Genomic DNA, 27,173 nt, shown 5'->3' on the forward strand with positions numbered 1-27,173 from the left:
CAGTGGCTCTACCTGCGCTCCACTCCTCTCCACCCGCGCTCCACTCCTCTCCACCCAGCTCACCTTAACCTTGTGTGAAGTTCATCATCCTGATGTTTTGCTGCTTCTGACATCCTTCTGACAGTACAGAACCCAGATCTGCACTCCAGCTCAGGCCTTGCTGATTGGTAAATTGGTTTATTATTGTCACATGTACCAAGATACAGTGGAAAAACTTTGTTTTGCATGCCATCCATACAGATCATTTCATCACACCAGTGCATTGAGGTAGTACAAGGGAAAACAATAACAGAATGCAGAATAAAGTGTTACAGCTACAGAGAAAGTGCACTGCAGGCAGACAATAAGGTGCAAGGCCATAACGAGATAGATTATGAGGTCAAAAGTCCATTTTATCGTATGAGGGAATCGTTCAACAGTCTTATAACAGCAGGATAGAAGCTGTCCTTGAGCCTGGTGGTACGTGCTTTCAGGCTTTTGTATCTCCTGCCTGTTGGGGGGGGGGGGGGGGTGGAGAAGAGAGAATACCCGGCGTGGGTGGGGTCTGTAATTATGTTCACTGCTTCAGTGAGGCAGCGAGAAGTGTAGACGGAGTCCATCAGGATGGCCTCGTCATGGATTACTTCCCCTTTCTGCAATTTTGACTTCAACAACTGTTTACAAAAGCCAGGGAATTTGCAGACATGGATTATTACCATCCTATCCGGATGCATCATGGCTAGGTACAGCAACTGCTCTGCCCAGGACCACAAGAAACTGCAGAGAGTTGTGGACACAGCCCAGCGCATCACGGAAACCAGCCTCCCCTCCACGGACTCTGTCTTTACCTCTCGCTGTCTTGGTGAAGCAGCCAGCATAATCAAAGACCCAACCCACCCGGGTCATTCTCTCTCCATCAGGTAGAAGATCCAGGAGCCTGAGGGCATGTACCACTGGGCTTAAGACAGCTTCTACCTCACGGTGATAAGACTATTGAACAGTTCCCTTATGTGATGAGATGGACTCTGACCTCACTATCTACCTTGTTGTGACCTTGCACCTTATTGCACTGCACTTTCTCTGTAGCTGTGACACTTTACTCTGTACTGTTATTGTTTTTACCTGTACTACATCAATGCACTCTGTACTAACTCAATGTAACTGCACTGTGTAATGAATTGACCTGTACGATCGGTATGCAAGACAAGTTTTTCATTGTACCTCGGTACAAGTGACAGTAATAAACCAATACTTTGCAAGGACCGGTAAACCTTAGACCTGTGTGTGCTCTCCCAAAAAAAATTCAGCTGCTTGGATTGTACTGCCCTGCACAAAGTTTATCACGCACTTAGCTGCGTTAAACTGCATTTGCCACCAGTCCACCATTACAAATCAGCTATTACCACAATTTATTATATTGTCCTATCCCATTTGCAAACTTCAAAGTTATACCCCTGTCCTCCAACCATGCCACATCTTCTGGCCTTGAAGACTCAACGTTTCAGATAACCATCCAACTACCTGACCCTCTGATAATTACATGTCTTGCTCCCCCCTCATTTCTGTTGCATCTTAACACAAACTTTACTGTCAACTTTACCTGGTTCTGAGGGGAGGTCAGTGACCTGAAATCCTAACCCTGTTCTCTCTCCTCAGACGCCGCCTGACCAGCCGAGTATTTCAGACATTTACTGCAATATTGCAGATTTTCAGCGTCTCCAGAATTTTGCATATTATTCAAACTAAACCCACTTTAATACTTTAAAACGAAATGTTTGGCCATTAGCTCCCACACTCACTAACAGAGTGCCTGCCTATCTATTTAATCCCTTCCCAGTCTCCCTATACGTTTATCTAATCATTTCTACCTCTAACAATTCAAATTTATTAAACATCTCAATCAGTGGTCTGTTCCACTATTTACACCCAGGGTCAGTGCAACCCGTCCTAACGTGAATCCCCACTCTGCCCAACATCTTACAAGCGCCCCGCTGATCCACACCTGCCCCTAAGTGGGTGGCTCTTGGTGACCACAGCGGGCTTTGATCTGCCTCTAACAGTGGCTGCAGTTGCAGGGACACACCTCTGGAAGTGCACTTGAGGGTCTGAGGGCTAGGCAGTTGTAGAGGAATCAATCCGCAATCACAGCAAGCTCTCACAAACACCTCACGGTGATAAGACTATTGAATGGTTCCCTTATACGATGAGATGGACTCTGACCTCACAATCTACCTTGTTGTGACCTTACACCTTATTGCACTGCACTTTCTCTGTAGCTGTGACACTTTACTCTGTAAATTTACACCATAGGGTGGAGCTCCCTCCTACCCTGTGGCGCTCCATCCTCATGGGGGGGGGGGGGGGGGGGGGGAGAAGGGAGGGAGGGAAGAGAGAATCATACAGTACTAAAGTGGGCCCTTTCGAACTCCCACCCCCCCCCCCATCAGTCCATGCCTGCACGGTGCCTACCTACACATCCCTCTACACACCTGCCATCCAAGTACCCATCCAAATGCCTCGTGAGTGTTGTAACTGTGTCTGCCTCCTTTGGCAGCTCACTTCAGATAGTCACCACCCTCTGTGTGGAGAGACGTAGCCTTCAGATCTCCTTTAAGTTTCTCCCCTCTCACTTAAACCTGTGCCCCCAAGTTCTAGACTCCCCTGCTGAGGAATAAAAGACTATCTATCCTATCTATGCCCCTCATAATTTTATAAACCTCTGCGAGGTCATCCCTCAGCCTCCGCTGCTCCAGGTTCTCTCCCGCAGTCGACAAGAATGCCGCTCCCAGATTCCCAGCTCGTTTCACTTTGGCTGTGTACTCCCCGCCCAGTCCTTGGTGCTTATTGTACCTCTTCTGAATCATATCCCCAGCATCTTCAGGTAATTGGACTTAATGGAGGAGGGAACAAGAGATACAGGACTGAGTTCCTGCACTAGTTTGTTTTTTGTTTGCTCCAGAAGGGGTCAAGAGGATAATCTGGACAAAGCGCCAAAGAACGTGCCCTTGAATTTGGTGGTTTCCCCCCTGAACAGCCAACTGTTCATAGGAATGTGGGGGCTAAAGACAAGGTTTGATATAAATGGGTGCTTGACCTGGTGAACTGTGCCATGGTTCTGCGAAGATACAATCCAGCTTGGCTGTGATGTTCCTCTGGGTTTCCCCCAGGTGCTCCAGATTCCTCCAACATCCCAAAGACCTGTGTTGGTTCATTAATCCGGTGCAGGATAGGTGGTGAAGAGGGGAACCCATGGACTTGTGAGACTAACGCAGGGCAACAAGGGGAGGGTGGGGGTTGTGTCGGGGAAATGGGACGGCTCTACAGCATGAAAAGATGGGCCAAATGGCCTCCTTTTAAGTCATCATGTGAGGTGCACTTCCAGGTCTGCCCCTTTCCACCCCGCGGAGCTCCCTCCCAACCCGCGGCGCTCCCTCCCCATAGGGTGGAGCTCCCTCCCACCCCGCGGCGCTCCCTCCTCCCCTCAGCTCCAGGCCCCATTCCAGCCCCCCAGAACTGCCGGACCCCGGCTCCACCTACCTCGAACGGGTTGTCATCGGCGCCCTGCGGCGGTCGCGACATGGCGGCGGAGGGAGCGGCGGCCGGGGGACGGGGCGCGGAGAGAGCGGCGGCCGGGGGACGGAGAGGCCGCGGCGGCCGGGGGACGGGGCGCGGAGAGGCCGCGGCGCTGAGACGGTTGGCAAGGCCGCGCGAGCTGCGGGGATTGGCTCCGCCCACTGGGCCTGGTCCCGCCCACACGTCGCAGCAGCTGCGTGGATTGGATCCGCCCGCCGAGCCTGGTCCCGCCCTCACGTCGCAGCAGCTGCGGGGATTGGCTCCGCCCACCGAGCCTGGTCCCGCCCTCACGTCGCAGCAGCTGCGGGGATTGGCTCCGCCCACCGAGCCTGGTCCCGCCCACACGTCGCAGCAGCTGCGGGGCCTGGCCCCGCCCACTCGGACACAGGGTCCCTGACCCACCCTCAGCCGGTCCCAGTCGACATCTGTTCTCGGCCCCTCGCTGCAGTTCCTCCCCCCTCAGGTGCTGCCCCAGCAGGCGGCTGCAGTCGCTCGTCTCTCCTCGATATTCCCAAACCGGACCCCAGGCTGCAAGATCCAGCCCTGACCCACGACTCGAACCAGCCCGGACAGTGGACTCCACTGTGGCCACCGACAGCAAGGGCAATGCGACTTGCCCCTCACCCCTCGCAAACACCAGGCAGTGAGATTTACTTTCCAGCGGAGAACACCAGAGGAACGAGAGAGCTTGGGCGAAGACACCAAGGTATCTATTTCGACCAATGTTGCCTTATTGCCTCTGGTGAAACCTCCCTGTCTCTTTCATCAGGGAGGTTGTTAGTGTGGACACTGCGGTTCCAATCTCGAACAGGCTCATCCTGGGAGGACAGAGCTTTCTCACACTGGAGAATGGTTAAGAGGTTCTACCCCAGGGTTTAAAGTGGATTTAAGATAAGATTTCTTTATTAGTCACAGGTACATCGAAACACACAGTGAAATGCATCTTCTGTGTAGAGTGTTGTGGGGAGCCCGCAAGTGTCGCCACGCTTCCGGCGCCAACACAGCACGCCCACAACTTCCTAACCTGTACGTCTTTGGAATGTGGGAGGAAACCGGAGGGAACCCACGCAGACACGGGGAGAACGTACAAACTCCTTACAGACAGCGGTGGGAATTGAACCCGGGTGGCTGGCGCTGTAAAGCGTTACACTAACCGCTACACTACGGTACCTGCACCGTGCGTGGATTTGGTTGACATCCAGGGAGTTTTGAGCAGGAGGTTTGCAAATATTTTCTCATATGACCCCAAGCTCTTGACCTTTAACCCCCCTCTACTAACACCCAACCCATTCTCACTAACAGTCCCAACTCTCTTCTCCTTACCCCTCACCCCAGTCCCTTCACCTTTGGCCCACCCATGACATACAACCTTTCACTCCAGACCCCCTACCCTCTCTCCTCCTGACCCCTAACCCCAATCTCCTCACATGGAATAGAATGTGCTGCTCCTGACCACCTGTCCCCCACCCCACACCCATCCCCCACGACACCCTCCACTTGGAAGCAGTGAGAGAGAGAGAGCGAGAGAGAGAGAGATCCCAGTGTGCTCTGTAGTGGTAGAGGAGAGGAGGGTTTCAGCCTTAGACACGAGGTCCGAGGTGCTCCGGCTCCACAGAACACAGACCCCGTCCCGGGATGGGTCTGAAGGCGAGCAGAGGGGGGTTGTCCACCATCACAATGAATGCGTAGGTCAGCTCAATGTCAGCCTTGGAGGGAGAGACGATCTGGAACTTCCTTAAAATCTGCAGGGGCAGCGGAGACAAACGGTCGGTTAATGAGTTGTCTGGGCAGGGCGAGGGGAGGGGAGATGGAGGGAGGGGTGAGATAGAGAGAGGGGGAGAGACAGGTGAGATAGAGAGAGGGGGGAGAGACAGCGGGGTGGGGAGAGAGGTGAGATAAAGAGCTTGAGAGATATAGGGGCAGAGATGGTGAGGGGAGGGGGAAGGAGATGGTGAGGGGAGGGGGAAGGAGAGGAATGGTGATGGGAGGGGGAAGGAGAGGAATGGTGATGGGAATGGGTGGCGAGGATGGGAGGGGGGATGGGGTGGAGAGGGGGGATGGATGGAGGAGGAGAGGGAGGATGGGGTGGGGAGGAGGGGATGAAGGGGAGGTGGAGGAGGGAGGAGGGGAGGGGGTGCAAGAGGGAAGGAAAGGAGAGGGTGAAGGGTGTGTGAGAGGGGAGGGAGAGGGAGGGTAGGGTGGAGGGGGTGTGGGAGGGGGAGGGAGGGTGGAGGGGGTGTGGGAGGGGAGGAGGGAGGGGAGGGTGAAGGGGACTCACGTGGACCAGGAAGAGCCCGATCTCCAGCTCGGCCACCCTGCGGCCGACGCACTGCCGGACCCCGAAGCCGAAGGCCAGCGCCTGGAAGGGGTGCGAACGGCCGGACAGCCAGCGGGAGGGGTTGTAGGTCCTGGGCTCTGGGAAGATCTCCGGGCTCCGGCCCAGGGAGTACAGAACCACCTGCACCAGGGTCTGAGGGCAGAGAGAGCCACGGATCAGGGCAGCGCTCCCTCACCGCCCCTCCCACAGCGCGGAGCTCCCTCCCCACCGCCCCTCCCATGGTGCTTTCTCTTCATCACACCCCCCCCCCCCACAGCTCAGCGCTCCCTACTCACCGACCCTCGGCGCTCCCTCCTCGTCCCCCCTCCCACGGCGCGGCGCTCCCTCCTCGTCCCCCCTCCCACGGCGCGGCACTCCCTCCTCGTCCCCCCTCCCACGGCGCGGCGCTCCCTCCTCGTCCCCCCTCCCACGGCGCGGCGCTCCCTCCTCGTCCACCCTAGCCAGACTGCGGAGCTCCCTCACTGCCCCTTCCATGATGCCTTGCTTCTGTGTGTGCCTTGGCCTCCTGACGCTGAGTGAGGGGAACCCGCAGCCCGACAGGAGCCCATGACCCAGGGTGTGGGAGGGCATAGAGGGAGGGAACCCCCGCTGAGACTGGCTGGGGTATCCGAGTATCTGATCTTACCCCGGTAGGGACATGGTAATTCCGGAGGACAATGTCCCTGACTGGGTAACGTTGAAGGGTGAGGCCAACGGGGTAGAGTCTGCAAATAGAGAGAGAGAGAGAGAGAGAGAGAGGTGGTCAGGACACACGGGACCAGCTACGGACACAGCCACACGTCAGAGCCAGTCCCTTCCCTCAGCAGCCAGCCACACACACACACACACACACACACACACACACAGACAGACACACACACACACACACACACACACACACACACACACACACACACACACACACACACACACACACACACACTGTCTGCAGTGTTCCCACGGCCAAAGCCAACCCACCCACCGCTTCACAGACAATCCAGCATCATCTCCCTCATCCAGGCAGTTAAGTCAGAGGCAGGAACCCTGGATGATTCCCCCTCTCTCTCTAACCCCGGGGTCAGGGAGAGGAAGCGCCCGACGTTTTAAGCACCGTTTACCGTAAAGTTTCTTTGATGGTTGCTCGGAGGAGTGGAGCGTTGAGGAAGAGGGCACCCACGTCGCCCTGCGCCCGCTGGTGAGCCTCGGTGACTTCACGGCGAAGGGAGTCCTGCAGTTCCGGATTCCGAGCGAGCTCAAAGAGCGTGAAGAGCAGGCTGTGGGCTGTCTGTGGGGTGGGTGGGTGGGGGAGGAGGAGGAGGGAGAGAGGGTCAGCTGGGGACCCCCACCCTCCAGCACCCCTTCTCAGCTCCCCCTCCCTTCCTCCTCAACCCCTCGCCTCCCACACTCACGTCTCCTTACCCCACCTCTCCACACCAGCCCCTCTGCCTCGGTGCTCCCTCGAGTTCTCCCTCACCCCCTGGCCCACCCCCCCCGTCAGCCGCTCCTGCACTCACTTGCTCCCTCGATGCTCCCTCAAACCCCGGCTCTCCCTCCCCCAGCCCCTCCCTTCCTCCCCTCCCCCTCCCTCTGTCACCCTCCCCCACTCCCTTCCCTCCCCACCTCGCCTCCTCCTCCCTCTCCCCCTGCCCACCTACCCTCCCCTCCCTCCTCCATTCCTTCCCCCTCCATCCCCTCCCCCCCGTCCCTCCGTCCCTCCCTCACCGTGTCAACACTGCCGACCATCAGTTCCGTTGAGTTGGCCTTAATGACATTGAACGGGAGCTTGGACCGGGACACGAGCTCGCCCAGGACCCCCTGGTACCCCCGCTCGGCTTCCGGAACGTTCTGCACCTTCCGCACCAGCTCCTTCATGCAGCGGTCGGCTGAGGGAGGGAGGCAGGGGGCACAGATCACAAGGCTGGTGACTGCAGCTGGGGGGTCGCAGACCGGCTCCTGCTTCCCCCAGTAGGAATGGGGTGGGAATGAGGAATGTCCGTCAGAGTCCCTCTCCCTCAAGTCTCAGTGGTCAAAGCCCAGGCCTGGCAGAGCGCAGCGGCACGGTATTTGACTGTGGGAACCATCACGATCCTGCAACCATCCTCTTCAGAGCAGCACAGTGCGATCCCACAAGCCCTGCTCATCCTATAGATGTGTCAGGCGGACTGTCTCATCTCAAGGCATAGCCCTACATCCTCGCAGTGTAAGATACAAGCCATTTGGCCCATTGAGTTATTCCTGACCATCCATTCTAACCCAAACCCATTGTATTGCTGCCCACATTCCCACCCACCCCTTCAGCCACACGGGAAGGGATTGGTGGCAAAGCTACAGTGAGCAATTAACCCCCTGGGGGGAGAAACTCGAGGGGTAGGGGGAACCCACTGGGGGGTGGGGTGCAAACTCTGCCAACTGGGTCAGTCCGAACCCCGACCACCTCGCCTCGGCAGCAGGGGGTCCCCTCCCGTCTCCCATGGCGCCAAGTCTGAAACAACTTATCAGGCGGTCCTCACCGTGTTCGAAGATGATGTCCCATGTGTGGACGTGGTCCCGCCAGGCTCGGAGCCTCAGCCCCCGGTACAACCACGCGGGGATGTGCAGCAGAGGGGTAGTGGTCCTCAGCATGTTCTCGATGGCCCAGATAAACCGGTCCGACTGGCGACTAACGACGTCTCCGAACAAGCCCAACCGTTCGCCGTAGAGCAGGTGGAAGCTGCCTGCAGACAGAGAGTGTGGGTCAGTGTCTGATATAACCCGGGTAAAGGGTTCCCACGGTTTTCGATATAACTCGGGTAAAGGGGTCCCACAGTGTTCGATATATCCCGGTTAAAGGGGTCTTTGAATACGTAGCCATTATCTGGTGTGTGTCACCCCCTCCCTTCTCTCCTGTGCAGATGTTGAGCTACATGAGGCATCACACGTGCCCTCACCCCTGCTGGTTCCGGACTCCTCCGTCCAGTGCCGGAGTTGGAGGATCCCAGATACTCCCTTCCCCTCCCCTCCCCTCCCCTACCCCCGCTCCCCAACTCGCCACTTACCCTCGAGGGCGAAGCGGAAGAGTTCAGGCAGGATGTTGGTGGGCGAGGGGTCGCTGCCCGCCCGGAGCCTCCGGTCGACGAGGAGGGCGAAGTCCCGGGCCACGGGCTCCAGCAGCGCTCCGAAGTTCCTGGCGGCCGCGGGGCTCATCACCTCGCGATTCAGCAGCATCCTGTCCCTGCGCCACTCCTCCCCATTCCTGGCGGGACAATCCCAGCAGAGTCCGTCACTGACTTCTGTCCCCAGTGCACCCACCGCCACCTGTCCTGGGGCATTGGGGGATCCGCACTGAGGGATCTCCCCACACACCCCACTGACGGATCTCCCACTGAGGGATGAATGAGGAGGTGTAGGATTAATAAACTATAGCTGTATTGATATCTTAACACGGATGAGAATTCTGGCTGCTCGAAATACTGATTTAAAAAATGTCCTTCAGGCCAGAACAGCCACACCACTGCTTACCTGGGCTGGGTGCTGTGTGGTAATTGCTGTGTCTGGAACTTAATTGGATTCCCATTATGCTTGACTATGGAGATGATGGTCAATCTTAACGGGAAATGGGAAGGCTGTCTCAAACAATGAAGGTGATACCTGCCTTTGTCTCACCCGATTGCAAAATGATTAGCTGAACCTGTGGTGTGAGGCTGCTCTTTGTCCCGTTTCCTGCTCAACCAAGAACTCCGGCACCTGACTCATTAAAGTGTGCGTGACAATCCCTGTATAAATCTCTGTCTACCCCTTTGTACTGGGAGAACTCGGGAAGCGACTCTTAGTGAGTGTTGAAGAGAATTCTCCTAGCGGTGCACTGCTAATAAAGGTATTTGTTCGAATCAACCTCGTGGCACTGTGTTATTTACAGCGGACGGATTCCCACACACCCCACTGAGGGATGTCCCCACTGAAGGATCTTGCCAATGAGTGATCTCCCCACACACCCCACTTGAAGGATCTTGCCAATGTGGGAGCATCCTCACAGAGGGATCTCCCCACTGGGGGAGCTCCCCACATACCCCCAATGTGGGATCTCCCCACTGAGTGACCTCCACACATCCCCACATTGTGGGATCTCCCCACAGAGGGATCTCTTCACTCTCCCCCTCGAGGGATCTCTCCACTCCCCTGCCTCATCCCCCACTGAGGGACCTCCCCATTGGAAGGATCACCACATACACTTCCCACTGAGGGATTTCCCCTCTGCACCCCCCACTGGGATCCCACTGAGGGATCCTCCCCCTCCCCCCACTGAGGGATCTCCCCCCTTCCTCCACACTTACTTCAGGAAGATGCCGCACTTGTGCTCCCGATATTCCCGATGTTCCACCCAGGCCTCCAGCGTCATCCTCTCCGGGGTGGGACCCTCCGATCGGAACAGCACTGCCGTGTCCTCGGGATGGAAGATGTTGACAGTCTCCCTCATCCCCAGCTTCTCCCTGTGGGAGGGGCACAGCCGGGGGCTTGGACCAGCGCTCCTTCCTCCCCCTCCCTCCACCCGCCCTCCTTCCCGCCCCTTCCCCCTCTCTCCTTTCCTCCCCTCTTCGCCCCTCCCCTCCCCTTCCACCCCTCCTCTTCCCCTTCCCTCCCCTCTTCGCTCCTCCCTCCTTGTACCCCCCTTCCCCCCTCCCCCTCCTTCCCTCCATCCACCCTCCCCATCCCCCCTTCCTCACTCTGCCCTCCCTCCCCGCCCCGTCCCTCCTGTCCCTACATGTCACCTCCCTCCTGGGTTTTCCCCCACCTCCCTCCCCACACCCTTCCCCCAACACGTCCTGCACTGGGTCTGAATCACATCCGGCCCCAGCCCTTCAAACGCGCCCCCCCCCCACCTCACCCAGCACAGACCAGGGCAACACCTTCCACACCCCTCCGTCCACCCCGGACCTCCCTCCCCCTCCACACCCCCGGACCTCCCTCCCCCTCCACACCCCTCCGTCCACCCCCGGACCTCCCTCCACTCCCCTCCGTCCACCCCCGGACCTCCCTCCCCCTCCACACCCCTCCGTCCACCCCCGGACCTCCATCCCCCTCCACTCCCCTCCGTCAACCCCTGGACCTCCCTCCCCTGCACCCCTCCGTCCACCCCCGGACCAGGCCCCAACAAACGGTGGAGTGCATTTTGGGAAGCTAGGCAGCCACTGAGGCATAGCAAGATCCCAAGGGGTGATCAAGACTAGAGGTACAGGGTGAGGGGTAAACCTTGGACCCAGAGAGCGCCGCGCCGTGGGACGGACGGTGAGGAGGGAGCGCCGCGCCGCGGGAGGGAGCTCCGCGGTGAGGAGGGAGCGCCGCGCTGTGGGAGGGAGCGGCGCACCGCGGGACGGGCGATGAGGAGGGAGCGCCGCGGGACGGGCGGTGGGGAGGGAGCCCTGTGGGAGGGGCTCCACCAACCTGTAGATGGGGCCCAGCCTCTCGAAGTTTTGGGTCATGTCCAGGTGCCGGTTAACGAACCCTCCGCTCCGCCACAGCCGGTACAGGTTGACCCAGCCGCTCCCTCCGGTCGATGGGATGGCCCGGTAAGGAAGGGGCCGACCCTCAGCTGCCTGAGACGCACAGCGGACCCCCACAGGGCCCCCTGTCCTCGGGACATCCCAAACCCATCCTCTCAGCCCCCTCATCGGGACACCAGTCCGTCTGTCCCGAGGCCGCCCTTAAATACGGAGGTGGGAAGGGGGGGGGGGCAGTCCGTCCCAGGGGAGCACGGGTCAGGGGCAGGCTCTGTCCGTCAGTGCACGGTGCTCAGACAGAGAGAGGGGGAGGGGGAGGGAGGGAATAGGGGAGGGGGAGAGAGAAGGGGAGGGGAGGGAGAGAGGGGAGGAGGGAGAGAGAGGGGGAGGAGGGAGAGGGGAGGGGAGGAGGGAGAGGGGGGGGCAAGGGAGAGGGGAGAGGGATAGGGGACGGAGGGGCAAGGGAGGGTGGGGAGAAGGAGAGGGGGCAGGGAGGGAGGAGGAAAAGGGGAGGGGGCAAGGGAGAGAGGGGAGGGAGGGGGAGGGGGAGGGAAAGGGGGAAGGATAGAGAGTGGGTGAGAAAGCGAGAGGGGGAGAGAGAGAGAGAGAGCGGGGCGTTCCCAAACTCAGAGCCAAGGAAACACTTGGGACTTGAGGAATGCGGCAGCCCAGGAGCGGGTGCGCAGACTATGCGTACGCGGGTACTGAGGGTCGGTAGGAGCAGCCGAGGCTGGGGGCGCAGTCCAGCTCTCCCCTTCGCAAACATCACCCGTTCCCTTTGACTTCCAGGGGCTCAGATGCGGGGAAGTCTCAGCACAACAGAAGCCCCGGCGATCCCTTCCCCCTCATATCCCCTGATCCCTGCGGCATGCGATATACTTCACCACTGGTGGTACAGAATTCCACCGGTTCGTCACCTCTCTGGATGAAGAACTCTCCTGATCGCATTCCCCACACCCAGAGGATGGCCTTGAAATCCCTTCCCGTTGAGAACATCCTCCCCAGCGCATGGGTGAGGGGCAGAATCTTGGTGGGGAGGGGGGGGGGGGTAGTTGACGGCAATGTGTGGGAGAATGAAATGCGATCAGTGTAAGCGGGTGGTCGGCACGGACTTAGTGGGCCGAAGGGCCTGTTCTCGTGCTGTACGACACTGTCACCCTGCAGCCCCCTCCCTTCCAATGAAAATAAATGCGGCCACTCGCTCCCCATCCCCGGCGAGATGACAGGACCTGTGGTGGGGTGACCAGGAGTGTTGGCACTGGATTAACCAGTGTTCTCTGCAGTGGGACCCCCACCCCACCCCCTGTACCTCGGCCGGGAAAGCACACCCCCCCCCCCCTCCCTCCACACTGACGCCGTAATCAAGAAGGCGCATCGGCATCTGTAAGGGGTTTGTACGTTCTCCCCGTGTCTGCGTGGGTTTCCTCCGGGTGCTCCGGTTCCCTCCCACATTCCAGAGACGTACGGGTTAGGAAGTTGTGGACATGCTGTGTTGGCGCCAGAAGTGTGGCGACACTTGCGGGCTGCCCCCAGAACACTCTACGCAAAAGGTGCATTTCACTGTGTGTTTCGATGTACGTGTGACTAATAAAGAAATCTTATCCATCATCTAAGATCCCCACCATCCGGGCCGTGCCGTCTTGCGGCTCCCATCGGGCAGGAGGTACAGAAGCCTGAAGTCCCCTCACCACCAGGTTCAGGAACAGTGACTTCCCTTCAGCCACTCGGTTCTTGAACCAACCGGCACATCCCTAATCACTGCCTCAGTACAGCAACACTGGGACCACTTTGGTCACTTGCACTAAAATGGACTTTTTGTTCTAATTGTGTTGTTTCTTGTAAAAATTGTCTTAAATTTACATTTTTATTGTGAATGCTGCTGATCTGCTGCTCTGTGCCTGTGATGCTGCAAGTTTTTCATTGCCCCTGTGCACACACGGACTTGTGCAGATGACAATAAACTCGACTTTGACTTTGTAGAAGAGCTCCTTCCCCACTGCTCTCAGGCTCCTGAACCAACCACCTCTTTCCCATCCCCTTCCCGGTGGAACTGCCGCGTTCTCGGGCTCTTAATTCCACCCCTTCTGTTAATATCACTTCAGTATCTCTCTCTGCAAGACCTCAGACTGCACCACAGTTCCTGCACCCTTCTGCCGTTTTGTGGTTGTTGTATTTATTATTGCCGTGCACAGTAAGCTTCACACGAGCAAGGAATTTCATTGCACCCTGGTGTCTCTGACAGTCAACGAATCTAATTTTACATCCCGTGTGCTGCCTTCCACAGCGGATCTGCCTTCTCATTCGATGTCGCTGTCGATCGTGGGTTACTCGGTGCCCCACAAGCTCCCTGCCAGGAGGGTGATAAACATCGCCGGAGGATGTGGGATGGGAACATGCTGGCCTTGAAGCTGTCACCGCGGCACCAAGGCTCAATGTCAGTCAGCACAGCCCAGAGATAACAGGAGCCCAGGGCTGGGATAACCCTCTGACCCTCAGGGAGGCACTCACGGACTGGGGGCGGGGGGGTGGTGGTCGAAGGGAGAGGAGAGAGGTGGGGACGGGGGGGGGGAGAGGGGAGGGAGGGGGGAGAGAGGGGGAGACAAAGTGAAAGGGAAGGAAGGATGAGAGACGCGGCAGCGGGGGAGAATGTGAGTGTTTGCAGTGAGAAAATGTGTGGAAAATGTCGAGTGAGGCCAAGAGATGGTGTGAGTGTGAGGGAGAGGATGCGTGGGCGTTTGTAGGGAGCGTCAGTGAGATCGTGAGTGAAATAGTGTGTGTGTGTGTCTGTCTGTCTGTCTATGTGTGCCTGTGTTTGTGTGTGTGTGTGTGCCTCTGTGTGTGTGTGTGTGTGTGTGTGCGCGCCTGCGTCTGTGTGCCTGTGTTTGTGTGTGTGTGTGTGTGTGTGTGTGTGTGTGTGTGTCTCCAGCTCTTCACCTATGGAGGTAATTGTGGGGGAGAATAAAATCGGATTGATGTCAATGGGAGGCTGATGGTCAGAACAGAGTAGGTGGGCCGAAGGGCTGTTCCTGTGCTGTCCTCTGTGATAGCACGGGTCAGACACAGGGTGAAGCTCCCTCCGCACCGTCCCGTCGCACACTCCTGAGGCTGGTCACTGATCATTTGGTCAGGAGCCCCTGACACCACACATCAGACTTCTACAGAGGCCGTGTGTCACAACCGGGAGAGCCGGAGAGACAGAGACAGTATTCAGACACAAAAGGAGAGGAACAGGTTTTATTGTTGAGAAAGAAATATCAAGAACATTCCAAGGTTGGTGGCCGGGAATTAGGAGGAGTGTTGGGAGAGGCAGAGGAAGCCGGGACACTGCTCCACAGGGTTCTGGCTCGACAGGGGAGGCTTGTCCTGTGAATTTCCATCCTCCCCACACCATCTGATCTGGGTCATTTGCGGGCTACCCCTGGAGAATTTGGAAAGGTCCGGACAGACTTTGGTTATCAAAATCAAGATCAGACAGGCCTTCATCTCCCCTCTCCCTAACCTTTGCGCACAGCACGCTCGCCTTCATCGGCCGGGGCGTTGAGCACAAGAGTCGGGAAGTCACGTTACAGCTGTATAAAACTGGTCAGGCTGCACTTGGAGTGATGTGTGCAGTTCTGGTCGCCCCCTTACAGGGAGGGTGTGGGGGCTTTGGAGAGGGTGCAGAGGAGGTTCACCAGGACGCTGCCTGGATTAGAGAGCATGAGCTATAAGGAGAGGTTGGACAAACTGGCGTTGTTTCGTCAGGAGCGTCGGAGGCTGAGGGGAGACCTGATAGGAGTTTATCAAATTATGAGAGGGAGAGATAGGGTAGACAGTTGACCCCGGGGTAGAAATGTTGAAAACTAGCTTACACAACTTTAAATTGGGGGGGAGTTCAAAGAAGGTGAGCGGGCCAAGTTTTTTCCAGAGAGCAGTGGGTGCCTGGAACGGGCTGCCAGGGGTGGGGGTGGAAGCAGATACGATAGAGGCGTTTAAGAGGTAGATAGACACATGAACAGGCAGGGAGTGGAGGGATACAGATCATGTGCAGGCAGAAGAGATTCAGTTTAATTTGGCATCGTGTTCAGCACAGATATTGTGGGCCGAAGGGCCTGTTCCTGTGAAGTCCTTTATCTTTCCTGTTCATATTTCACGCAGGGGTGGGCATGTCTTGGGCACCTCGTGGTCACTTCATCCCCTTCGATTTGCAGCAGCTCCTGTGGCCCCGACGCCATTCTGGCCACTAAAATCAACCCGCTGACACTGGGCGGACCAGCTGCTGTTCGATCCTGACCTCCGACAGGCCTGGGTTTCCGGTGCCCTCCCACGTCCCAACAACGTGTGGTGCGGGGTCGGGGTAGGGGGGGGGGTGGTTAATCGGCCGCTGTGAATTGTTCCCCCTCCCCACTTCATGTGTGGGTGGGGGTTAGAATCTGAGGGGAGTTGATGGGACTGTGTTTGGGGGGGGGGTGGGGAGGAGAGGCCCCAGGGAAAATTAACGGGGAATGGGATGGCCCTGTGAGCTACAATAGGATCGATGGGCTGAATGGCCTCTTTCTCCAAGGGAAAGGTGGGGTTAGGGCCAGATGTGGCCTGTGTGAAGGCATTGGTCGAGGTGGTCTCCCCCGAGGAGGAGGGGTCACTGTTCCTGAGGGAGGGGCTCACTGTGGGTGGGAGGAATGGAGCCTCCTGCCCTGATCCTCGGACCCCCCCCGCCCCCCCCCTTCACATCAGGGGACAGGGGGTGTGTTGGCGGAGGCTGCGAACTGTGTCCCGGGCCACGGTGCCGAGCTGCGTCAGGCCCGGGAGGTCCCCAAGCAACGAGGGTCCGCGCTCCGTCCTGGCGATGGCCGCCAGCTCCGCCGGCACTTCCACCGTCCGAGGGGCTGACCGCAGCTGCCCGCCGTCCCTCTCGTCCTGGGGTGGGGGAGAGCGAGGGGTCAGGTGGTGGGAGGGGCTTCCACTCCCGTGTCTGCACCTCCCCTCCTCCCCATTCCCCCTCCTCCCACCCTCCCCCTCCCTTCCCCCCTCCAACCCTCCCCCTCCTCCCTCCCCCTCCCCCCTGCACAACCCGACCCCACTGCAGAGTAGGTCACAGATAGTGGGAGGGGTGGTGAGGGAATGGGGGGCAATGTCGAGGCTCCACACTGTGGGAGGGGCGGTATCGAGGAAACCACCCCGCCCCCCCTCACCGTTTATATGTAACACGCGTGGTTGGCGCCACCTCTCACGGGATAGGGGCAGGTGTAGAGGGAGTGACCGCCAACCGGGTCTCGGTGGGCCCTCGGGACTGTGGGAGTGGGGTCTGAGACTGAGAGACCAGCACCCCTGACCAGGAGAGCCGGAGTGGGGATTTCCGAGGTGGGAGAGCGGGTTACTGGACCACGCCTGCCCGTTCCGGGACCCAGGGATCAGATATAGATGGGAAATGTCCCAGGGTTCAGTCGGGGTCCGGGCGGCGGGGGTGTGGTGTCCCAGGGTTCGGGCGGTGTCCCGGGGTTGACTGTGATGCCTCTTGCAGTGGCGCGGAGGGTGGGAACCGCGGTGGGACCCCCGGGCGGTGCGGTACCTGCCGGAGCTGGTATCTCTCCCGCAGCCGGATCCTCATCGCCGCCCTCTCTGCCTTCCTCTGTGCAAAGGCCTCGTCCCGCTTCCTCCTGCAGGGGAAACGTCCATCGTCAGGGGAGGGTTCAGTGTTCCCCACCCCCACCAACCCCCCCACGGATTAGGGAGGAGGGGACGGCGTCCGTGCACTGCTGGGTCCAAGGATCAGGCCCATGGAGGCAGGCGGGGCAGAGGGACAGAGAGAAGGAGAGGGTCAGAGAGGAGAGAGAGTGTCAGAGAGAGAAGGAGAGAGTCAGAGAAGAGAGGGTGTCAGAGAGAGAAGGAGAGAGACAAGGGGGAGAGAGGGAGAAAGGAGAGAGAGAGTAGTGACAGAGAGAGAGGCAGAGAGAGAGAGAAAGTGATAGACAGTCATACAGCAGGGAAACAGGCCTTTCGGCCCACTGTGTCTATGCTAACCTACATACCTATCTATACCAATCCCACCTGCCTGCATTAGTTCCACATCCCTCTGTGCCCTGCTCATTCAGGTACCTGTCCAGTACCTGCCTCTTAAATGTTGCTCCTGTTCCTGCCTCCACCACCTCTTCTGGCAGCTCTTTCCAGTCACCAACTCTTGGTGTGGAATATTTACCCCTCAGATCCCCTTTAAACCCCCCCGCACGTCCTCCAGTATTTGACATCTCTACCCTGGGAAAATAAAAGATTCTGACCCTATCTCTGCCTCTGATAATTTTATAAACTTCTATCAGGTCTCCCCTCAGCCTCCGCCGCTCCGGAGAAAATAACCCAAGTGTGTCCAACCTCTCCTTATAGCTCATGCCCTCTCATCCAGGCAGTGTCCTGGTGAACCTCCTCTGGACCCTCTCCAAAGCCTCCACACTCTCCCTGTAGTGGGGCGACCAGAAATGCACACAATACTCCAAGTGCGGCCGAACCGAAGTTTTATACAGCTGCAACGTGACTTCCCGACTCTATACTCAACGCCTTGACCAATGTAGACAAGCGTACCATATAGGAAGGTCAAGAGGCATCACAGGTTAAACAGGGTGGTGAAGAAGGCGTTTGGCACGCTGGTCTTCATCAGTCAGGGCACCGAGTGCAGGAGTTGGGATGTTACGTTGCAGTTGTAGAAGACGCTGGTGAGGCCACATTTGGAGTATTGTGTTCAGTTTTGGTCACCTTGCTATAGGAGAGATGCCATTAAGCTGGAAAGAGCGCAGAGGGAGATTTACGAGGATGTTCCCGGGACTGTTATGGAGAGAGGTTGATCAGATTGGGACTTTATTCACTGGAGCGTAGGAGAATGAGGAGTGACCTTACAGAGGTGTAGAAAATCATGAGGGGCATAGATAGGGTGAACGCACACAGTCTGTTTCCCCAGGGCTGGGGAATCAAGAACTAGAGGGCACAGGTTTAAGGTGGGGGGGGGGGGGAGAGATTTAATAAAGACCTGAGGGGCAACTTTTTCACCCAGAGGGTTGTCCATATGTGGAACGAGCTGCCAGAGGGAGTGGTTGAGGCGGGTACATTAACATTTAAAAGACACTTGGACAGGTACATGGATAGGAAAGGTTTAGAGGGATACGGGCCAAACGCGGGCAAGTGGGACTGGCTTAGATGGGAATCTTGGTCGGCATGGACCAGTTGGGCTGAAGGGCCTGTTTCTGTGCTGTATGGCTCTGTGACTGGTGGGAAGTTGAAGCCCCACGCAGTTGAATAGCCAGTGGGGGTGGCAGCAAACACGGAGCCGGGCATGTCGGTGGGAGGGGTCCGTCCCCGGCCGGGACACTTACTTCTCCTTATCCAGCTCCTCCAGGTGTCTCCGGTACTCCTCCCGGTTCAGCTTCGGTGTCTGGTCGCTCCCCGTCTGCTTCCCGTCCGGCTGGGGGGCCACGCAGCAGCCGAGCCAGGCCGCCGGACCTCCGGACACCAGCTTGGCCACCGCGCCCATCCCACAGACCCCACCCGTCTCCCCCCCGACCACTACCCTGGGCGGCAGGCGGAGGGAGAGGGGCAGAAGGTGGCCGTCGACAACTGGGACCTCACACCTGGCAAGGAGAGAGGCAATTCGGCAACTGATCACCGGCAACCACGGTTCGTCCGTCCGTCCGGACAGGCCGCGGCGGTCTGTTCTACCATCCGTGGAGGGGGTCTCTCAGCGTGCCGGCCCTCCCCCTTTACATTGGGGACCTGGGACGGAGAGGGTCACACAGACCGGTCCGGTGCCGCGTAACAGGTTTTGAAGTGATTCACGGACTCCCCGCCTCTGCAGCCAGGAGAGGTGCGCGTCCCGTGAGAGGCTGCGGCCCCTGTCTGAGTATCTGAAGGGGCTGCTCCTCAAGTTCGGGCTGCACTTTGGCCACACGCTCCTGATCTCTAACCCCGGGGTCACTGGGCAGTGATGGGGAGCAGGAACCCCGGCTGATTCCCCCCCCCCCCGTCTCTAACCCCGGGGTCACTGGGCAGTGATGGGGAGCACGAACCCAGTGCGCAGGGGCTGAGTTAGTCAGGCGACCTCCCTCTCGGTCTGCTCCTGAGCCTGGCCAAGGTGGCCATTCACAGGTCCAGGCAATGGGCTGTCGAGTGTCTCAACCCGAAACGTCCACAGATGCTGCCTGACCCGCCGAGTTCCTCCAGCACCTTGTGTGCTGCCCCAGGTTCCAGTATCTGCAGTCTCTTGGTCTCCATAAGAAAGGGGCAGTCACTTTGATGGGGTTATACCAAATGTAGGCAGGAATTAGAACAGCTATGCAGGCAGATCGAAGTAGGGTATAAAAGCAACAGGTTATAGTAGTGAGTTTTAACTTTCTCAGCGTTGACTGGGATTGATTTAGATTTAAGGGTTTAGATGGAGTGGAATTCTAAAATGCACTCAAGAGGGCAGGCACGGTAGTGTAGCGGTCAGCGTAACGCTATTACAGCTTCAGCGACCCGGGTTCAAATCCGGCCGCTGTCTGTGAGGAGTTTGTACGTTCTCCCCGTGTCTGCGTGGGTTTCCTCCGGGTGCTCCGGTTTCCTCCCACATTTCCAAAGACGTACAGGTTAGGAAGTTGTGGGCATGCTGTGGTGGCACCGGAAGCGTGGCGACACTTGCGGGCTGCCCCCCCCCCCCATAACACTACGCAAAGAGATGTATTTCACTGTGTGTTTCGATGTACATGTGACTAATAAAGGTACCTTATCTTATTTTAAAGCGGTGTGCCAAGTGCCCTACTAGGGAAGGGGCTGTACTCGACCCTATCTTAGAGAATGACAATGGGGAAGTGGTGAACCCCTTGGGGAACAGTGACCATGGTTTGGCAAGTTTCAAAGTAAATTGGTTTATTATTGTCACGTGTACTGAGGTACAGTGAAAAACTTTGTTTTGCCTGCCATCCATACAGATCATTTCATTACGACAGTACATTGAGGTAGTGCAACAATACCAGAATGCAGAATAAAGTGTTACAGTTACAGAGAAAGTGCAGTGCAGGCAGACAATAAGGTGCAAGGGCCACGACGAGGTAGATTGTGAGGTCAAAAGTCTATCTTATCATTCAAGAGGTCCATTCAATATCTTATAACAGCAGGATAGAAGCTGTCCTTGAGCCTGGTGGTACGTGCTTTCAGGCTTTTGTATCTTCTGCCCGATGGGAGGGGGGAGAAGAGAGAATGTCCGGTGTGGGTGGGGGTCTTTGATTATGTCGGCTGCTTTACTGAGGCAGCGGGAAGTGTAGACAGAGTCCACGGAGGGGAGGCTGGTTTCTGTGATGTGCTGGGCTGTTGTCCACAACTCTCTGCAGTTTCTTGCAGTCATGGGCAGAGCAGTTGCGGTACCAAGCCGTGATGCATCCGGATAGGATGCTTTCTGTGGTGCATCGCTAAAAATTGGTGAGGGTCAAAGGGGACACGCCGAATTTCTTTAGCCTCCCGAGGAGGTAGAGGCACTGGTGGGCTTTCTTGGCCGTGGCTTCAAGTAGTCACGGAAAAAGATAAGTTTGGTTCAAGAGTTCAGGTCTTGAACCGGGGAAGGGCTGATTACAACAGAGCAAGGCAGGACCTGGGGGAAGTGGACTGGGAGAGTTGTTGGAGAGGAAAGCAACATAGTGGGAGGTGTTTAAAAACCGAGAGAGTGAGAACTCGGAGTCAGAATGTCCCTGTAAGGGTGAGAGGCAAAGACGGTAAGTTTAGGGAACCTTGTTAATCGAGGATATTGATCAGGAAAGAAGAGGAGGTGTATGTCGGGTATAGGATATTGGTATCGAGTGAGCCCTTTGAGAATTATAGGGGATGTAAGAGAGAAGAAAGAAATTAGAAGGGTAAAAAAAAGCCATGAAACAGCCTTGGCACGGAGGAGAATCTCAGAAGCCTTCACAAGTAATATTAGAAGCAAAAGGGTAGCTGAGGAGAGTCGGTCTAATGAGGATGTGTGTGGAGCCAGGGGATACAATCACGATCCGAAATGGATACTTCTCGCCGGTATTCACTAGGGAGAGGGACGTGGAGGGTGGAGAGGCAGGGGAGGGGTACGTCGATACCCTGGAGCACGTCTGCACCGTGAAGGAGGACAAGTTAGAAATTCTGGCGCACATCAGGGTGGATAAATCCCCAGGGCCTGACGGGATCTTTCCTCGGGTGCTGAGGGAGGAAATCGCTGGGGTTCTAATGGAGATACTTGCGTCTTTGTTGGCCACTGGTGAGGTACCAGATAGTTGATGTTGTTCCCTTATTCAAAGAGGGCAGTCGAGATAAGACAGGAAACTATAGGCCACTGGGCCTTACATCAGTACTAGGGAAATTATTGGAAAAATGTTTCAGGGACAGGATTTATGTTCCCTTGCAAAGGCAGAGACTGAATAGGAAGGGGCGACACCTTGACCTTGCACCTTATTGTCCGCCCGCACCACACTTTCCCTGTAACTGTAACGCTTTATTCTGCATTCTGTTATTGTTTTCCCTTGTACTACCTCGATGCACTGACGTGATGAAATGATCTGTATGAACAGTATGCAAGTTTTTCACTGTACCTCGGTACAAGTGACAATAATAAACCAATTCCAATTCCAAGCATGGTCTTGTGCAGAGGAGATCATGACTCACAAATCTGATCGAGTTTCTTAAGATGTAACTAATTAAATTTGATGTCCGCACGGCGGTAGACTTCAGCAAGGCTTTTGAGAAAGTTCCACACAGAAGGTACAAGAGATCCAAGGTGTGTTTGGCAAACTGGATCCAAAATAGGCTTGGTGATGGAGAGGGCAGTGGTGGATGGGGGTTTTCCTGACTGGGTCTGTAACCAGTGGGGTACCACAGGGATCAGTGCTGGGACCTTTGCTGTTCGTCATTTATAGAAATGACTTGGATGATTTAGGTGGACTGATTAGCAAGTTTGCAGAAGACACAAATGTTGGTGGATAATGAAGGAGATTATAGAAAGATACAGAGGGACACAGGTCAGCTGGAAAGTTGGGCAGAGTGGTGGTAGATGGGGTTTTATCCAGGCAAGTGACCAGTGGTTTTCCACAGGGATCTGTTCTGGGACCCCTGCGCCTTGTGATTTTTATCAATGACTTGGATGAGCATGTGGAAGGGTGGGTTAGTAAGTTTGCTGATGATATAAAGGTTGGAGGTGTTGTGGATAGTGTAGAAGGTTGCTGTAGATTACAACATGATATTGATAGAATGCAGAGCTGGGCTGAGAAGTGGCAGATGGAGTTCAACCCGGATAAGTGTGAAGTGATACATTTCGGGAGATTGAATTTGAAGGCAGAATACAGGGTTAATGGCAGGACTCAGCAGTGTGGAGGAACAGAGGGATCTTGGGTTCCACAACCATAGATCCCTCAAGGTTGTCACGCAGGTCGATAGGGCTGTTAGGAAGGTGTATGGTGTGTTGGCCTTCATTAGTCAGGGTATTGAGCTCAAGAGCTGCAAGGTGACATTGCAGCTCTATAGAATTCTGGTCAGACCACACTTGGAGTATTTGTGTTCAGTTCTGGTCGCTTCATTATAGGAAGGATGTGGAAGCTTTAGAGGGGGTGCAGAGGAGATTTACCAGGATGTTGCCTGGATTGGAGAGCATGTCTTATGAGGATAGGTTGAGTGAGCTGGGGCTTTTCTCTTTGTAGAGGAGGAGGAGAGGTGACTTGATAGAGGTGTACAAGATGATAAGAGGCATAGATCGAGTGGACAGTCAGAGACATTTTCCCAGGGCAACAATGGCTAACATGAGGGGACATAATTTTGAGGTGATTGGAGGAAGATACAAAGGGGATGTCAGGGGTAAGTTCTTATTTTACACAGAGAGTGGTGGGTGTGTGGAACGCACTGCCGGCAGAGGTTGTGGGGGCAGATAATTAGGGCCATTTAAGAGACTCTTAGATAGACACATGATAGAAAAATAGGGGACTATGTGGGAGGGAAGGGTTAGATAGATCTTAGAGCAGGATAAAATGTCGGCACATTATGTGCAGAAGGGCCTGTACTGTGCTGTAGTGTTCTGTGTTCGAATGCATTCTGAAATGTCAAGCGCTAACAGGATATATATAGTAAATGGCAGAGACTTCAGGAGCACTGATGTTCAGGGGGATGTTGGGGTGCCTGTTGAAGTGTGACGAGGGTGGCATTTGGCACGCTTGCCTTCAGCAGCTGAGGCGTTGAGTGTACGAGCAGAGACGTCAACTTTCAGTGGTACAAAACATTGGTCAGACTGCACTTGGAGAAGTGCGCACAGTTCTGGGCTCCACTCTACAGGATGTGGTAGTGATAGAGAGGGTTCAGAAACGATTCACCAGGTGTTATCTGGAATGGAAGCGCTGTAGTTATACAGTGAGATTGGATAGGCTGGGTTTAGCCTCACTTGAGTGTAGGAAGCTGAGAAACTTTAGAATTTTACAATTACACTTAAGGTTTGTAAAATTCTAAGGGACATAGATAGTCAAAATCTTTTTCCCAGGACAGGGGAGCCCAGAACTAGAGGGCACAGGTTTAAGGTGAGAGGGGAGAGATTTAAAGGGGATCTGAGGGGTAACTTTTTCCCCACATAGAGGGAGGTGGGTGTATGGAAGGAGCTGCCAGAAGAGGAGGTAGAGGTGGATACAATTACAGTGTTTAAAATGAGTTTGGAGAGGTACATGGATAGGAAAGTAGAGGGATGCAGACCTAACAAACAAGGCAAACCCAAATAGTGTAGGGACGTCACAGCCTGGACAAGGTGGGCCAAAGGGCCTGGTTCTGTGCTGTCTAACGACTAGAGCACCAGTGAGGATGCAGTGCCACAGATCACCTCGACAATAGAGTTACAATACACCCCAGCTATGGGCAGCAGAGGGGGTTGGGGGGAGATAGTGTCTCTGTGGTCCTTTTCTACACTCCTGTAAGGGGCTCTTGGGCTGGGGAAGGTCTCTTCACCCGGGTCAGCCACAAGCTGCCCAGGCCTGGCAAAAGATTTCAAACAGACCTTCTTCACCCAGCAGACCTGGGCCAGGTGGTTGGGGTGGGGCAGGATATCACTGGAAAATACAGGTGCTAGCCTCCCCCAACAGTGTTCCACTGCACAGACACCGACCTTATGGCATGGAGTCCGTGTTCTTCTTTCCAAGGGTTAAATGCTCTCTCCAACAAAGAACTCGTTGGAAACCAGCCTCCCCTCCATGGACTCTGTCTGCATTTCTCGCTGCCTTGGTAAAGACCCCTCCCAACCCAGACATTCTTGAAAGCACGTACCACCAGGCTCAAGGACAGCTTCCCGCTGTTATAAGACTATTGAATGGACCTCTTATACGATAAGATTAGGCTCACAATCTACCTCGTCATGGCCTTGCACCTTATTGTCTGCCCGCACTGCACTTTCTCTGTAACTGTAACACTTTATTCTGCATTGTTATTGTTTTTCCTTGTACTACCTTGATGCACTGATGTGATGAAATGATCTGTATGGATGACATGCAAAACAACGTTTTTCACTGTACCTCAGTACATGCGACAATAATAAACCAATTTGGTTCTTTCTCCAACACTCCTCAGATCCAGCCAGCTTCACACTGAGCTCCTAATTCTCCAATCAACCCAGTGCTGTCACTGGGAGTGCAGGACAGGACAGCATAGAGGGAGCTTTACTCTGTGTCTGACCCCGGGAGTGTGCGATGGGATAGGGTAGAGGGAGCTCTATATCTAAACTGTGTGGATGGAACAATGGAGAGCACTTTACTCTGCTAGGTTAATGCACAACAGATACCACTCACTACCAGCAGACTGACACACTGACCAGTACACTGCCGCTGTCAAACCACACAACATTCTTTCATGCACCTTTCCAAACAGCTCAACATACCCAGGTACTCACCTGCCAACAGGTCTCTGCCAAGTCTGTTCCCCTCCCCTCTCCCCCTAATTTCCAGACTACCAAGCTCACAGTTCCCCCCGATGTTCCATTGTGAGCTCCCTTCCACAAAGGGCCCGACTCACAGAACCAAGCATCAAAAGACAGCTCCCTGCAAATCCATTCCAATCCGTTTAGGACAGATTATGGTTGGCATCCCATTATGCATAGGGCAAGTGACCCAATTATTCTGCTCAGATGCCGGATCCCTCAAATGTTTATCTGCAGAACCCCAGTAAAAGCCTTTGTCAACGTGCGACTTGCCCCTCTAAAGGCTCATTCATTGCAGAGCCCAGAGGGGAAAGAGAAGGGGAAATGGGGTGATATTCCCCTGTTGCAAACCTCGTGTGCTGCAATGGTACCAAGATGCTGCATTGGCAGTTCATATTATTGCTGCTGCACAGAAGTCTGCCATTTGGCCCATCAAGTTGGTGCTGCCTCCTAGCACAGCAACTTCATACACAGTAAACAAAAGCTGCTGCCCCGCATTGCCCAGATACTTATAAAGTGTCATGAAAGCACTGCCCCTGACCTGTGGGGCTGCAGACATTTACAGGGGACTTAACTTACCAGGGGAAAAATCAATGGAGCTAATAACCCTTGTTTGCTTAGCAGAGGGGTTCAAAGAACAGGTGGGTAGGGGGCATTAATTCAAAGGGACAATAAGCAAAAGGTTTCCACCCAGAGGGTGGTGAGGATACACAGTACGTGAGGGGTCGTGATGCAGAGGGGCTGGGGTCACGTTTCCCACAAGCAACAACAATGGGCCACACAGGCTCATTTTCAATAGGTTGGGTTCCCTCCCCATCCTTCCCTGAATGGTTGCAGTGTCTGATCCACCCTATCCTGCCACTCCCTCAACCCGTGGAGCATTTACAGCACCCAGTTTCTTTCACTCTACTTTTGTTGGGTGTCCGCTCTCACCTTTCCGCCAAGGTTCTGCCTCCCAAAGGCAGTGCCCTAGGGTGGGACCACTGCCCACAACTATTAGTGGGGAGGCAGAAGCAACCCGGGTGCAATGCAACCACACAGCAGGCTGGAATAGCTGCTCTGGTGATTAACCCCCAGCACACCAGGCACATCGTCCTTCCCAGTCGTGTTAATTGGTACAGAAGCCTGCGTTTGGCTCGAACCTCACTGCCCTTCCTATGCCAGTGAGACATCCTTACTCACCAACACCCCCCCCCAAAACACATCCCCACAGCCTCAAGCGGATGGCTGGATCAGGGAGGGCTGGAGGCATATGAAGTCACTGGGTGGGAGTTAGTAAATTAAGCCTCAGAAACAATGGGTGTGGAAACTAGGCAGTAGGGTTAAACACCCAGCTGGTTCTGTTGGTGAAGGTAATCCAGCCCTTCCCCCTTTACCCAGCTCATAAAGCCACCTAAAAGGGCATTTAAAAGGGGCAAACAGTGGGCTCTTCTGTGCACACCCCATCACTCCCCCTGCTACATACCTGGCCCTACGACAGTCACACATCCTGCCTCTCCTTCCCTCCACCACCGATGTCCCTTTAGAGGCTGCAGAACCTGACCCCTTTGCCCTGGGCCATAGCTCAGTGGGGCAAGTATGTGGCGAGAGAGGGAAGGTGTATGTCAGACAGCCAGGGCGCTGCGAGGAGAGTTTCAGATTGCAAGAGACCCGGCCTCCAGAAAACAAAACCTGTGAACATCCAGCTCATGTGTAGATTCGCCCCGGCAGAGAAGTGGGAAACAATGCAGGGGAGGAAGAAACCCTTAATAAGACAACAGTGTTAACACACAAAACTACAGCGAGCCAAGGGCTGGAAGCAAAAGGCTCCAGATTTCCACGTAACAGTCCATTGTCGGGGTTCGCCTTGGACAGACCCTGCATTGTTCCAGAACCCACAAGTGTCCCACAGCCAGCTCTCCCAAGGGAGGCGGGGACATCCCCCCACCCCCTCCCC

General features: G+C 55.7%; 1 protein-coding gene across 1 annotated transcript; it reads right to left on the reverse strand.

The window, feature by feature from the left end:
- Nucleotides 1–2,524: 2,524 nt before the first annotated feature.
- On the reverse strand, nt 2,525–26,725 carry LOC127587407 (cytochrome P450 11B, mitochondrial-like). Its single transcript, XM_052045706.1, has 15 exons — nt 26,703–26,725; nt 18,681–18,935; nt 16,892–16,979; nt 16,090–16,239; nt 11,288–11,439; nt 10,180–10,335; nt 8,905–9,101; nt 8,380–8,583; nt 7,592–7,752; nt 6,988–7,154; nt 6,516–6,594; nt 5,831–6,022; nt 5,177–5,294; nt 3,517–3,881; nt 2,525–2,557 (listed from the first exon to the last, which is right to left on the reverse strand). Exons 1-15 carry the CDS (start codon nt 26,723–26,725, stop codon nt 2,540–2,542), a joined length of 2,325 nt encoding a protein of 774 aa, XP_051901666.1. The 3' UTR covers nt 2,525–2,539.
- Between the last annotated feature and the right edge of the window lie 448 nt (nt 26,726–27,173).

This window comes from Pristis pectinata, chromosome 40 (assembly GCF_009764475.1).
Source record: "Pristis pectinata isolate sPriPec2 chromosome 40, sPriPec2.1.pri, whole genome shotgun sequence".
Taxonomy (NCBI): domain Eukaryota; kingdom Metazoa; phylum Chordata; class Chondrichthyes; order Rhinopristiformes; family Pristidae; genus Pristis; species Pristis pectinata.